Source organism: Chroicocephalus ridibundus, chromosome 9, assembly GCF_963924245.1.
Source record: "Chroicocephalus ridibundus chromosome 9, bChrRid1.1, whole genome shotgun sequence".
NCBI classification, from domain to species: domain Eukaryota; kingdom Metazoa; phylum Chordata; class Aves; order Charadriiformes; family Laridae; genus Chroicocephalus; species Chroicocephalus ridibundus.
Genome location: NC_086292.1, coordinates 34,411,867 through 34,426,863, shown reverse-complemented (window position 1 = coordinate 34,426,863; position 14,997 = coordinate 34,411,867). Strand labels below are relative to the sequence as shown.

At 40.4% G+C, this 14,997-nt stretch overlaps 1 protein-coding gene across 2 annotated transcripts in view; it reads left to right on the top strand.

The window, feature by feature from the left end:
* The window catches only part of AQP9 (aquaporin 9), a 30,889-nt gene extending 21,559 nt beyond the window's left edge, over positions 1-9,330 (top strand). The window contains exon 6 of one of the 2 annotated variants that reach the window (XM_063346852.1): positions 4,728-9,330. In XM_063346852.1, coding sequence (XP_063202922.1) covers positions 4,728-4,890 — 163 coding nt within the window. In that variant the 3' untranslated portion in view covers positions 4,891-9,330. The remainder of the gene's footprint in view (positions 1-4,727) is intronic. The other variant, XM_063346851.1, reaches the window with a different exon arrangement.
* The last annotated feature ends 5,667 nt before the right edge of the window (positions 9,331-14,997 follow it).

The following is a 14,997-nucleotide window of genomic DNA, read 5'->3' as shown; positions in this document are numbered from 1 at the left end:
CTGCTTCAGCAAGTACAAATAATCTATATTTATTTAGTATGACTTCCATCTACACAAATCATGTGCCTTAGTAGAGGAGAGCAGTAGCAAAGCTTTTCTTGTACAAAAAAAGTTAGGCACGGCATAGAAGAAACAGGCTCACAGTCACACCGTAGGCAGGTCCAAAGCTCAGATGTAACCCAGCTCCAGTGAGCCGCTGGTGGGAGGTCAGCTGTCTAGTCCAGTTACCTCCAAACTTTTCCTCCCCAGCAGCTCTTACCATGGTACCATTAGACATATATTTATTTTTTTTTTTAAAAACAGCAGCACACAGAGCAACATCCCAGACCTACGATTCTCCTCTCTCATACCTATTTAGTTATTTTCCTAATAATTGTTGACAACTAGTATTTGTCGACTATGATGTTAATCATAGTGTCATGTGCTATAATCTGTAATATATTATGAAGTTGGCTATTACATTGCTGAAAAACTTTGGAAGCCTGATTGTACTGTGGTCTAGTCACAGAATACCTGTGAACTCCCCTCATCTCCAAAAGTAAGGTCTTACTCATTTACATTTACGAAATTACAAGAAAACTCTACATCTGTACCAACACGGGTTCTTCCCTAATTTACTTCTACGATTTATATACAGAGAGGAAATACATTCCCACTGTAAAGACCATACTAAGAAATTTAAAATGGGAACATAAAAAATGAGATATTGGATCTCCCATCATTGCCAGAATAAACTTCCAGCAGTTTCAGGGATGTATAAATTGAGGAAAAAGTCTTCTTCCCTGCCTTCAGTTATAAGGCTACAGCTGTAACCAAGTTTAAGGGAATGATACAACAGGAATATATTCTCATCTATTTACAGCCCAGATCCAGGTGGGACTTGGGAAGAACTTGAGCTTTGTTAGGTAGCTGGAAGCTTTGGGTCAGTTACAGGCCATGGGAGAAATCGGATCCTGAAGCGCCTGATGGTCTGCTGGCTTTTCACGTGCGTGAGAGACTTAAGTAATGTAGCAACAGTTGACAGCTAAACCTTGGATGTCTCAGCTTAACTGGAATTCACAGCCTTGAGGCAGATGCTTAAGCTCTCTATTAAAAGGCATGCCCAGGAACTGGGACCTGAGCACAAAACCTCCAGTGACACAAGGGGAGTGCTGCACAAACCAAGCAATAGGAAACACTGAAGAGACACTGCGCACACATTGGAATGAGGATGGAAGCATCTCACAAGGTGACAGTCTCTCTGTCCAGATCAGTGAGTGTTTGGGTGCTGCCTAGAGAGCAGGCAGGGACCGCCGGGAAAGCCTCACTTCAGAAGAGATCACATAGAGAGTCTCATCCTTCTCTATACCCTGATCCCAAAGAAATGCTTTAAACGTTGAGATAATCGGTTCACAGGGCGAAAATTCCCTCTACCCTTCTTTGTGCTTGCAGGTCCAGTAAATTCTGGTTTTATCATGTTCTCAGCATGGTGTGGTTTCCCGAGCTAGTGCAATGGGATTTGTTTTGGTTAAAGGCTCCCATTAGAAGCTGTTATGACCCATTGCAGCTGGAAAGGGGGTGTCTGCCCAGCACCCTCTAGAGAGCACCATTTTGCACAGGACAGACGTAGTCAGCACTGTGGCCTCTTCCTGCAAACTGCTCCTCAACCTGTTGGGAATAGGTGTCACAGGTGGCAACTGTCCCCATCATTATGAGGGACTGTAGTGGTAGGATGAGGGGAAATGGTTTTAAACTGAAAGAGAAGAGACTGAGATATTAGGAAGAAATTCTTTCCTGTGAGGGTGGTCAGACACTGGAACGTGTTGCCCAGAAAAGCCATGGACGCTCCGTCCCTGGAGGTGTTCAAGGCCAGGTTGGATGGGGCTTTGAGCAGCCTGGTCTGGTGGGGGGTGTCCCTGCCCACGACAGGGGGGTTGGAACTAGATGATCTTTAAGGTCTCTTCCAACAGAAACTATTCTATGATTAGAGACAACTGCTGACTTTAGGGACTGCAATGTTTCTGATGATTTGCCCCAAGACCATGGAGATAGCCAGGAGTCTTTCTTAAGCACATGCTTAATATTCTAATAAGCTTAAGAAAAGCTTTGGGTAGCAAAGCTTTGACTGCAGTGAGAAAACATCCAGAGCTTCGAGTACAAATACCAGACTCTGGCTTTTGACAAGCACAACAGAGCATGAAATGGCAATGAAGAAGGGAGAAACAGCTCTACAGAACAGTGTTTCACAGCAGCGTTTGAAGCTAGCTGTAGAATATTGGTTTACTGCGGGCCCTTTTGCGGCGGCTGGGGGCGGCTGCGGCGCCGAGAGCGCTCGGCGGGGCCGGGCGGGCAGAGCCGCCGGCGCGGTAACGCTGACACCTCGTGGCCGCCCGCCCCGCCGGCGGCACCGGGGACAAGTCGCCCGGACTACACCAAACGGCGTTTTTGGAAGGGTCGGGAGACGCACCTCTTGGCTGCACAGCGATCTGGATGGGAAAGTGACCTCTGAAATGTTCTGCTTTCTTGCCGGGGCATAGGTCAGTAGCCAAACACCTTCCGTGCTGCTGAAAGCCTGAATTATCCTGGCATTTCTTATGGCACAGAGTGTTATCGCACTGTCCTCCAGCTGGTGGCTAGGCAAGAAAAGTATTTGCAAGTCTAAAACGGGCCAAAGTTCCTAGTCCATGTGGTTTATATGCTGTAGTTTCCTGGAAATTTTTGCAGTTAACCAAAGTGCTGCTTGCCGGGCCTGTGCCCGTCCCTCCTGCTCTGCCCAGCAGTAAAACCACAGGATGATGGCAAAGGCATAGCTGGATGTTTTCCTGCTAACTCGGCAGCAAAGCTGTAAGCTAACATATAAGGGAACTAATGTTACTTCAGTGAAGCTATCTATGCTTGTCACAAAGAGTTCTTGCTCCTGTGTCAATGAAGGACAATTGGGTGTCATGGAAACTCGTAACTCAGCTGTGTCCTGATCTCATTTCAGCTTTGGCATCACCCTCTATAAAGACTCTACACCCATCATTTTAGCAGAGGTTGTCTGAAGCACGGCTGACAGCAGCTGTTGCAAATACAGGCCATAGTTTGGAGAAGGTCATGCAGGAGCCAACGAGGCACATGTCAGTTTGCGGAACAAGCCAAGAGAGAAACCTGCCAAGAAACACCTTCACTGCATGCCCACGTACACACACAGGCACTCAGACAGAGGAGAACGTGCAAGTACTTGATATAGATTTTTTTTGTTGCTGATTAATTCAATAAAACCTTTGTCCACGCTTGTTCCAGAAATTCAGGGGCTCAAAAGACTTTCATAATTCAACAACAAACAGATCTACAAGCTCAGTAGAACAATATCAGGAGTTATTTTATATCCTCAGAGCAAAATCTAAATAATTCCAAAGGCAAAACTTACACAACCAAGGTATTCTGAACAAGGAATAATATTATCTTCAATAGGAAACCATGAGATTAGCCTTGTTCTATTCTTGTGGTGTGACTTAACCACAAGTTCACTTCTGCATAAATTTGTACAACTGAGTACCCAAAAATTATCCTCACAGTTTAAAAATTCCCCTGGGAGCTTCCTGTAAAGTTCTTCTCACAGATGAATTTGTCCCTTTGTAATTCTGGGAGGGAGAAAAAAATGTTACTTCTCCATTTTCAATATGCATGAAATTGAGGTGACTGGGTTTTCACTGCAGACTCGCTTTTTCAATTAATACAGCATGTTATTGAATCAAAACACCTTCATGCACCAGTAGTACATGAAAGCCTGTGCTTTGAAACCAGTACTCAGCAATTGATTGCCTGAATGTGGACCTCCAGGAAAGGGAAAGCAATTCTACATCCTGCATTACAAGCTTGTTATTTATTGTTTTGTACCTTTTAATAATGGACTTGTTTCTTTAAAATTGTTCATAAATCTACACATTTAAAATTAAATCCTAGTAATTGTGTAAAGTGAATGTAAACCAATATGCTGGACTTTCTTACTAAACACAGCAGTTTTAAGAAAGATTAAGTTTTAGGTGTATAAAACCTCTAAACACTTATTTACCTCTTACTGAAAGACGCCAGATTTTAAACACAAAGACACTATATCCTGAAATTTGAATCTTGACCAGTCTAGTCAAGTATAATCCACTTTACAGTTTGTTGGTGGTTGTTTGTTTGGTTTTTTTTTTTTTTTACAGTGTTCATTACATTCCTTAAGGCAAATATACTCAAAATCAAGTATAATCTATTATACTTGTCAAGAGGAACACTGTGTATACTATTGCAGGCCTCAACCTGCAAATCTCCATGCAGATGAGATAACCCATTTTTGCAATATGCATCTGCATTAATCACTCCTGAAAAACCTATTCATGAGCATCTGGCAACAGCACCAGTCAAGATTGCTGTGCAATAAATATGTCCCAGTTCATTTCATTGTAAATCAATGAAGCCCATTTTCCACAAGGGAGAAGTTATCCCCTGCCCCCAAACCAGACATGCAGTAGAGAGGCCTTATTTGCTAAGGCGTGAGTACAGCACTAGGCCAACATACCTGGTGGCTGTTACTCAGCTTTTCAGTCGCAACATGGGCAGGACAGACAGGGGTGTCATCCATTTACAGAAACAGGAGACAAAATAGAAAGGTCTACAGCATAGTGAGTGTCACAGCACTGTATCTGTTCACTGCCAAATACTCTTCACTAGAGTAACAACGATAACTCTTGTTCACTATTATTTTTTTTTTCTTACAGGGCTGGAAATAATTGGTGGTGGGTCCCTATAGTTGCACCTATGCTGGGAGGTGTACTTGGAGCAATGACCTATATTGTTTTTATTGAAATTCATCACTCAGACGCTCAACCAGGAGAAGAAAATGATGTGTATGACAAATACGAACTGACCAATGTGGAGTAAGAAGTGAAGAATTTTCTCTCTCATTTTGTTGTGTAGTTTTTATGCAAATGATTGCTTGGACCATTTTATAAAACCTGTATGCCTCAAGTAGAAATTCACATTTCAAAGCAGAAAATCTATATAAAAGACAAGGTCAAAACTGACCTCTTTCCATGAAACTTCAGGCTGATCACATTAAAAACTGGGAATTTGGGGATAGGAGCAGTAAATTGTTGTTCTTTTCGTATGGCTTTCAGAGCAAGTCATCTCCTACATTAAATTGTAGTGAGATGATGCACTGACCTGCTAATTCAACACATATGATCTTAATCATGTTGCCTAATTAACGGAAAATAGATGAGATATTTTTACAAAATGGGATGCACAGGTAGTTAATTTGTTCAGTGATGAATTAACGTGCAAGAGCACTGCTCACGTCTTAGAGCCATTACTTAAGAATGGCTGCCTGAAAATTCAAAACAATACCTGAATTGCCTAAATGTCAACTGAAGTGGTTCTAAATAACTTGCTAAACTTTTATGAAGTCACTAATTGAACAGCAAGGAATCAACTTATCAGTGATGAGGTTTAGTAACTTGGAATGCGATCACAAAAGCTAAAAAATGTGTGTTATAAGATCAACACCAAAAAGACAAAGCTGTACTTCTGCACAGGTTCTTCATAACAATAATGTCCAGTTATTTTTAAACTATTTACTTGACCTTTATACTACCCAATATTAAAATCCTAACCTAGAATATCAGTATGAACCTCTTCCGCTGTGCTTTCTGGATAAAATGAATCCCTGTGGAGATGGGCCAGCAACAGAGGCTAATGCTGTGCAGAGGTCAGCACAAGGCCTATGCCTGTATAAGCTTTAAAGAGGCCTTCTGCTGATGATCCACATGGGGGGGATTTCATCAGCTTTATGGGAGTAATTTTTATTTTTGTAGCAGTAATTAAAATTAGAAACTGGTGTCAGACCTAGTCCTAGTTCTAAATTCCCCAGGGAAGGCCAGCTCCTCATCGGAGTTCTGAAGCATGGGTTCTCTCTTGCTAAAGAGAAGTGGTTGGACATACACCACTCCCTAAATATCCAGCCTTGAATAATTAAGTTATTTCTGCTTAGTCATTGTGAATTGAATCTAGCCAATTAAATCAAAGTTCATTTGTAATATGTATACATATATATATATATATGATTGGTGGTGGTGATCATGAATAAATAGACATCCTATTCAGTGACGCTCCTGAGCTATTTTCACGGCAAAACTTCAGGGTACCAAGTTCAATGCACTCATTTTAGCGCATTCTTCCCTTTGTACTCCTACAATTCTGCTCCCTAGCATTCCACAATTTTTTCTGGTATTGGTCCTGAAGGGAGGAACCCTTTGTGATGCCAGTAACCACACATTTTGGTGAGGTATCCACACAAGTGTTTTGGAACATACTGTGGTGAGAATCTGCCTCAGCATTCGGGCAGATCAGGCCTGTGTCACCATGTGTCTTTATCATGCTCCCTGGTATGCTGCGCTCAATTCTTGGCAGCAAAGGCATAGAACTATCAGGTCAAGCAAAACTTTGCTTGCTGCAGCTGTAAGTCAGATGATGTGGTACACTTGGGGCAGTATAGTTCCAATTTTAATTATATTTTTGAATAAAACTTACAGAACTGTAATGAACTTAGGCTGACCAGCAACCATATCAGCCCTGTGCAAAATGCTCATTTGATTCAGTGTTTCTCTGCGGTGGGTTAAAAACAGATATAGCTATAACCCATTCACATTTGACTGCATAGTATCATTATCTGGAGGGCCTCAATAACAAGAAAGAGGGTTTACAGAATCAGTCCTCAACCCAAGCAGAGGCAAATACAGGAGAATCAAGAGTACAAAGTGGAAATGATTCCTAACTGCAGATCTTATATTGGCAGCACAGACAAGCTAGTTCATCTGTCCTGCAAATTGATAAATCCCACTACATAAACCAAGATGGTGTGTAAAAGCAATTGCAGACTGAGCCTTCCTTTGCTCCCCCTTGCAATGAGAGCTGTCTCGCACCCCTTGGTGATACCTGGCAGGAGCACTCCTAGGTGGCCGCCAGCCATCTCTGTCAGCAGAGGGATTACATAGGTAGGAACAGCCAGAGGGCTGCCCTCAGGTCTGAAAGGCATATACTCTTCCACTGACGCCAACATCTAACATGAAATGTCTGTGCAGAAAATAAAAACAGACAGCCAATTAAGAGAAGTAACTGATTTTGTTCAAAGTGGTAGAGGCAAATTATCACTTATTGTGCTAGAACTTTGTATAGTCTGTAGGCTTCATATACCTCACGATATTGTGTCCTTTAATACACCATGGAAAACATGGGGAAAAGAAGAATACTGGTCAGGAACGAGAAGTTTATTTCTACAACCTACTGAGTGACCAGCTCACACTTGCTGTGTGTCTGTGCGTTGGCCAGGGTACATGAAGTTGTATGTTTTCTCAAAATCCTTCTGATGAAAACAGGTTTTGCCTGTAAGTCAACATGATTTGTTTCTCCTATTCATGACATTCCTATGCACTGAATTTCTGTATAAGTGATATTTACTTGTTTGAAGTTATCAACATTCACATCATAAGCAGTGACACATTAGAGTGATAGCACAGCAATATCTAAAATATGCTCTCAATAAGTTGTTGTCAACCCTACGTTTGCTTAAATAACTCATTCTTAAAATTCAATTAGTCATTTAGTAGGTTTTTAAATTCTTTGAAGATGCATGGTACTAATACTACAATTCGTACTGACTTCATAAACCCCAGAATTTCAGTCAGGAACAAGGTGTTATAGCCCTGTCTCAGATTTGACATAATTTACATTTATAAGCATAAGACTGAATTCCTGCTTTAGGGACAAAACTCAGTTGAGCTTTAACTACAGAGCCATGAACAGTATCTCCATAATATAAAGGGAACAATAATAATCATCTCATGCCATAAGCTTTCACAGACATCATGATTGTTTTGCGCAAAACAAAAAAACTATTTTTACTTTGCATGAACTATGCAATTTTCTAATATCAACTGATATTCAGTGGTTGCACTCATATTGAATTCATATAATACAGTTGGCAACAAGAAACAGTTTTTCCAGCTGTAAGACATTCTGCTTAATGAATTAATAGTAATCAGGCTTGATCGTTTTAATGTTGAAAAAAATTCATTTTCAGAGCATTGCTCAACTTTTGGGCTGTGTTTGTTCTTTTTGGGCAATGTGTTTGTTCTTTAGAGCTAAACTTAGTACTTAAGTAATTTGGAGAGTGATCCTGCAAATAGTACTGGGTTAAAGGTTGGCTACTGCATGTTGTTTCATAGAAGCCAGTGGAATTATTCACAACGGGAGGCAATACAGGCAAGGATAAGTGCTCAGAGAATCGAGCTCAGAGTATACTGGAAACTGTACTTTCTTGTACTTTTGAACCATGGATCTGGATGAATGTGCTGTAGTTCCAAATAAATACAGTCAATCCCTAATAAATGCATTCCAGTACTATTTTTATTTTTATAAACAAATCCCCCCTCTGGCACCTAAGGACATATTAAGAAATAAATAGCCGCCTATTATGACTTGCAATGTTTTATAGCCTTGTGCTGGAAGAACACATTGACTAACAAGCTGTATTCCCAGAGTGCAGCCGCTGTGGCAGATTTTGTGGGTCAGAAGTAGCGCCAAAGCACCGAAATACTCCCAGGTGAGTAATGGCCATTGCTGGGCCAGGAGGGACCCGTGCAACGAGAGGGCCAGGCCCTTTGTCTCTGGACCTTCCCCTGTTCCTGCCTGGGGATGCTTTCTGCCACAGCTTTCCCACAGGTCTAACGATAGCCAGAACCTAGGTGGGATATTTTGCTTAAGTCCCTCTTCAGAGATTGCTTTTAAGGCATGCATATATCAATCAGATTTGGCCTGCAGCGCTTACAAAGTGCCCCAAGCTAATTTATCTATCTTCTACTCTACAGATTTGTAACAGGAACATGCTTTGCTTGTTCCATTTAAAAATCACATGAAAACCTGTTCTGCAGGCGCAGGGGGAAGAGGGAAATATTAGAAGCTTCAAATTTACTCAGGAAGCCACAAAAAAAGAAAAAAAAACCAACACAAATAAAACCAACAACTCAATTTGAAGTGGCAGCAGGCATTTTATCCTCTATCCATCCTAATGACCCTTACCTTCCCCTCAGTCTCTCTGATTTTCTGTTCTCCTTTCTTTCTCCTGCCAACACTGTGCGCTGTGCTCTGTTTCTATACAGTACAATACATCTCCAGAGATTTAAATGCAGCATGCTTTTCTCAGTTACTTATGAATCTTAGAAAGTTCTCATGAGAGCAAATTCAAGTTTCACCTCACACGCTTGTTTTTTGGCAGTTGCTTGCATTTTTTCCCCACTGTTCCCACCAAACAACCTTGTGCTGGAAAATACAACAATTAACTGTAACTTCCAGTAACAGCTGCTCTTTTTCTGTTTAGTACAATTGCTATTGCGTAACAGATTACTTCTTGCAAACATGTACAAATTTGAAAGCCTTCCTTTTTCAAACCACTATTAAAAATAACCAAGATTATCCAGAAAAAATTATTCTCTGCACATCAGTTAGTAGTTTGGGTTTTTATCTCCAATTTGCACTTACAACCTGTTAAAAAAACCCCACCCTCTTATTATTGTACTGTGAGTGCCAGTGTCTTTCTGCTTATTTGCACACTCTAATGGCATAGTCTCAGAGGAGAAAGTAGTAGGTAAATACTTCTAGCCATTGGCATTTCTTTGTGTATTTGAATCAAATATTAAAGAAATCCATATAGTATGAAGCTAGACGTGGCACACTCATGTTATTTTTCTCTCTTTGCTGACCACTACTTCCTTCAAAGGTTGTTCCTAAGATAGGGAACACAATATTACAGCACTTTAAATCAGCGGCGATCAAGCTTTCTGGCCAGATAACCCAGTTAACTCCTTTTCTACAACAGGGGAATGGACTAATATGGTCTCTCTCCGACCTGCCTAGGGACTGAGCAGTCTGCTTTAAATTATTAGAAATCAAGCTTTCCTTTCACACCATCCAGAAATTCAACCATCCAGAAACTGAGAGTAAAGATCCTGCTATGTGCTACACTGACAAATAAAGCCATAATAAAGAAGAGAGAAAACTTCAAAGGCTGGTTAAACAAAGCAAGCCCTTTTGGACAGAGGTCAGCTGATTGATAAATGCTTGGTTACTTCAGAAAATAGCACACATTTTACTGAGGAATATGAAAATAAAGAGACAACGGTATGAAATAACACCATCAGAAGGCTGTCTTTTTGTTCACCTATCAGAAAACACTTCTGTCTTGGACGCAAATTCAAACATTCTCAGTATCACCAAGAGGACCAGTTTAGCCACATGAGTACTACTATTTCCTCAGCATTAGGCACATAATAGTCTAGTAGTTGAAGGATACTTTTCACGCCCTCAGAAATGAAAGTACTTTGTTTCACTGCACAGCTCGTCTCAGGAAGCCTTGCCTGCCTTCCAGTTATTAACAGGACTGTGACTGGAAAAGCAACAAAGCAAACAGTACGTTAAGACTTGAAAAGTCAGCGTCTGAACAAAAGGAAATGAACAATCTCAACCACAATTGAAGAGATGCAACATTTTCTGTAGCATGATGGAGGCATCAAATAATAAGCACAAAGCCAAAGCAGCAGCACAAGCTTGGCAAAAAAAAAATAAATTGGTAAATTAGAGAGCTGGGTGTTTTGTAAATGCCTTTTAAGTAGACTAATAAAATAAATTCTATTTGACAATAACAGGAATAAACTGCAGTGGTGGTTTTTTCCATAGTAAAGGAGCAAAATTTGAGTATTTTAACATTTTCAGATTATTGAAACAAAGTAAAACAAACAAAAAAAAAGAGGAAAAAAAGAATGCAAATATCAGCGGGGAAAAGGGCAAGCACAGTAGTAACTTTCTTGAATTAATTTCCAGCCCCATGAGCCCTGCTGCAGCCCCTCACAAGGGGCAGTAAGGACCTTTCCGTTTAAACTGCACAATACCAAGACCAGAATTGTTGTATCTTCATTTCCATCTCAGATGTTCAAGACATTGGCAACTGATGGCAACGCACTGCAGAAAACTTCTTCTACGTAACCATTTTGCCATCTAAGGAAGAAAGCCTGTTTGGCTTCAGTGCAGAGAGAATTTCATCTCATACATATGTAATCCCCAGCGGGTTCATGCTTTTCAGGCTATAGAAACACATGTTTTTGAAGATGCTAGCACTGAAGAACAGCTATCAGAAACACAAATAGAGACATAAATCCATCTGCCAGATTACCATGGAATCCCAGGAGACAAAGCAAGTGCAAAGGCTGCTCCAGCAAGTCTTGGGGAAGGAAAGCAACAACAGACAAATCTTGACTCAGAAACACATATTCTTCACACCTATGAATAGTCTTCACAGAAGAATGCTTCGAAGACACAGGCCGTTTGCAAACGGAATGTATATGCAAACCGCACTAGCACTTCTGAGGCTTCTGATCCAAGCAAGTGTGATGGCTGAACAAAACATGGATATAACTACAAACATTTCAATCTGCTCTGTCACAAAAAGAGAAAATACTAAAAGCTACAGAATACTGGAAGCCATTAATAGCCCTATTTGCTGTCAAATAGGTAGTTCTTTGAAATTAGAGAAACACAAGAAACTGAACAGTACAGCTTTAAAACAAAGGACAAAAATCTACCTAAACTATTTACCCTGCCTGCAAGTGAATCTGTAGCCTTTTCTTCTTCGAAGTCTTTTATCTGGTTTTCTAGCACAACTGTCAGCAGGCCAGTTCTCTCAAGGGCTCCCCTCTTGACTGTGCGCCACTGATCTCTCATATCCATTGAGCACCAGGCCCCACCTAAAATATTCCATTTCCATGAAGCCAAAAAAACCAATTTCAAGGTGTATTTCAAAATGCATATGGTTCCATACAAATTCAAAGTGTATACTGCTAGTAAACTTGTTGTCCAACAATTCACCTGGCAATTACACTCTTTTTCTTGCTTTTGATGAGATGTGTTGCTTACAGCAACCCAGCAGAACAACAGTTATCTCACTAAGGGAGATCTACAGTACATGGGATTTGGATTTCCCCCAAGGGAAAATCCTAGAAAAAGAGACGTAGCTCAGGCATTGGTGGATTTTATTTGCTATACAAGATCGACCCTGAGAAACTGGGTACTTAGCTACACTCTGTTACAGGATATGGTGCATAAATCAGTAAGAATAAGCTTGTCTTCCAGATTCTGGGTGGAAAGTGTTTAAGGTTAACAGAGTTCTTATTTGTACATCTGGTTTCAGGTAATTTCATTAGAAATTAGAAAGCCAGAAAAAAACATATGTCCCTAAAAATATTAAGTAAAATTTAGAGCATACCTAACCTGGAAAAAAAAAAAATCTCTCTTCAGATATAGAAACTTCACTCCATTCCCAAACAGCAAGTATATAGAATTCATAAAAATGAAATGTTGTAAAGGAACTGCTACAATCCGAGCCTTTTTGATGGCATTTTAACATTGTGACTGAGATAACCATGCCCAAAAATACTTAGTTTGCTTTACTTCCAAACTTACTTTTCTTTCATAGATTTATAACATCATAGCCTCTGGCTATGAACTTTGCTTCTGTCATCATTTTTCCTCATGTCCCTGAAGGCGTAGTGCTCTGTTCCAATGCTTCTGAACTTTCTCATATTTCTTTTTGCCTTTTTTTTTTTATTTTTTAGTAAACACAAACACAGTCCTTTCTTGTGTGCTTTTATTTGATCTGATGGTAAACACATCCTCTTTCATGATCATCTTGCTCCTCAGCTTTGGTACACACAGCAAAGCTCCCTGACTCCCTGCAGGTGGTGCATCTGACTGTAGAAGAGCAATGTGTTACACACCAGGCTTCCAAAAAAACTGCAGCTGCTCAGCCCATCCTAGAGGGCTTCATCCCACAAACCTTTCTCTTACAGTGGCTTTGGGAAGATTTTTTCCACTGTCAGAATAGTCCTTCATTCCGTAGGACAGCTTTATCAAAAGCAACGTCTAGCACGGAGGCTGTAGTGGTACCTCAGCTTCACTGGTGTGAGAGGAAGAGGATGGCCGGCCTACCAAGGAGGGGTGCAGTGCTGACTGTGGGTGTCCAGCTGTTCTGCAATAAGGGTCAGATAAAAGCTTGGGCAGAAAAAATAATTATATTGTAGCAAATGTACCACTGAAGCATAAGGAGGTACTTCAGGCACGTGATTCCTCTGCTGGGCAACTTTGACCAAGGGATGCTACAAATACATACAGAAGAGGTGAATATAAGTCGCTGAAGATGCTGCCACGAGCGTTTACCTGGCAAAGAGCAGTTCCTGGTGGAAGGCAGCCCTTTAAAGAAGCCTTTTTTTTTTCCTCCAGAACATCAACAGTGCAACACCCCCTAGAAACCTTTCAGTTACTTATGTATCAAAAGCCACAGCACTTGTAAGCTTTAGTAATCAGCTGTACTCAACCAGTAGATTTTTTTTTTTTTTTAACAAAGCCTGTTTTTAAAAGTTTGATTTGGACGGGGTGCTGTTTATCACAGTTACTTACTATTATTTTTTGAAGACTGTGACGTGCTACAGAAACATATTATTTTGACGTAAAATATACATAGTAAATGTGATGAGTACGGCAAGATCATGTTAATTAAAAAAAAGTTATTTATCCATCTCAGCCTTGAAATATATGGACTATGCCTGTACTTTATTAAGCTGTTTGCTTATGTGAATGTCTTAATTAGAAGATTTTTCAAGTGCTATCAGCTTATTAAATATTAATTTTTAAGAGCAAGGTCTATTGATCCTACTGTTTTTATAGAGGTGGCTTCTGTAATCAGCAGCAGCATAAGTACGAAATGGAGCGAGCAAATGTAACACAAATAGGAGATGCCTCACTTAAGTCACTTGAGTCCTGCACCCAGATGGGGAGGACAATGATTAGACTTTAAGGTCTGAGTGCAGACATTTTTTTTGTTACATGTTTGTATGATGCTAAGCACAATGATGAGGCCCCATAGTATTGGGGACGATAATAGGATACGCAGCTTCTCTCTGCTGCTTCACAATAATCCTTGACCCCAAACGTAGCCCTTTGTTGTAGGGGAGACAGATTAACCTATGTCATTTGTGCAGTCCTCGACCCCTCTGGTGAGACTGCTAATAATACAGTTTCCAAGGAACGCCGAGAGTGATGGCTGTCTTTTATGACTGGACAGACTTCCAGTAAACTGAGATCACCATAAACCACGCACAGAGTTTCAGAGGCAGATTCTGGTTCCTTGTTACACAGAGTAGCATTTAGCATAAGCTTACTAAGAGAAGAAACTGATTCTTTATATTCAGCAATGAAAGCACAAAACTTACTTATATCCAGAGAAATAAACCCCTTGCACTAATTGCAATATTTGACAACAATGGTATACTTGGAAAGATGATTTGAGCAGATTGCTATGTTCGTATCCCATTACCAGGCTCAAAGTGCCCTTAATTATATTGTTTGTATGAGACTGAACTACTTTATGCTGCTTTTGGACAGTATGACTAGTATCTCCGGGGATTATCATGAAAAGGTCATGTGTATCTCACAAGACTATCCAAAATCCCAAGATTTTTAATAAACACATTAATCCATGTTAAGTAGCTCACATTCCAGCTACTGTTCTATTATTAGGTTATTTTTTGTACTTGTATAAAAAAAAAAAAAAAAAAGAGAGTGTCACCAGTTTGGAAGTACTTTTAAAGATAGAAAAGAACAGTTACCTTTGTACACAAGAGACTGTTGGGGGAACGCGCTGCTTCCATTACACCACTAGCTACCAGCTAATGCAGCTGCAGGGCAGGAGCCAGAATGTGGTAAAGTGACCCGTACAGTAACATGAACTACATGCTCCAGAGTGAGCTGGAGAGCTCATCATTAAGCTGATTGGTTGTTTTGCCCTCCTGGGAACCTTAATAAAATCTTTAAAGCAAAGCAAGTGCTCATTATTGAAATAGCGTATCGGAATATCTCATGTCAGCAACAGTCTGATCTAATGGTTTA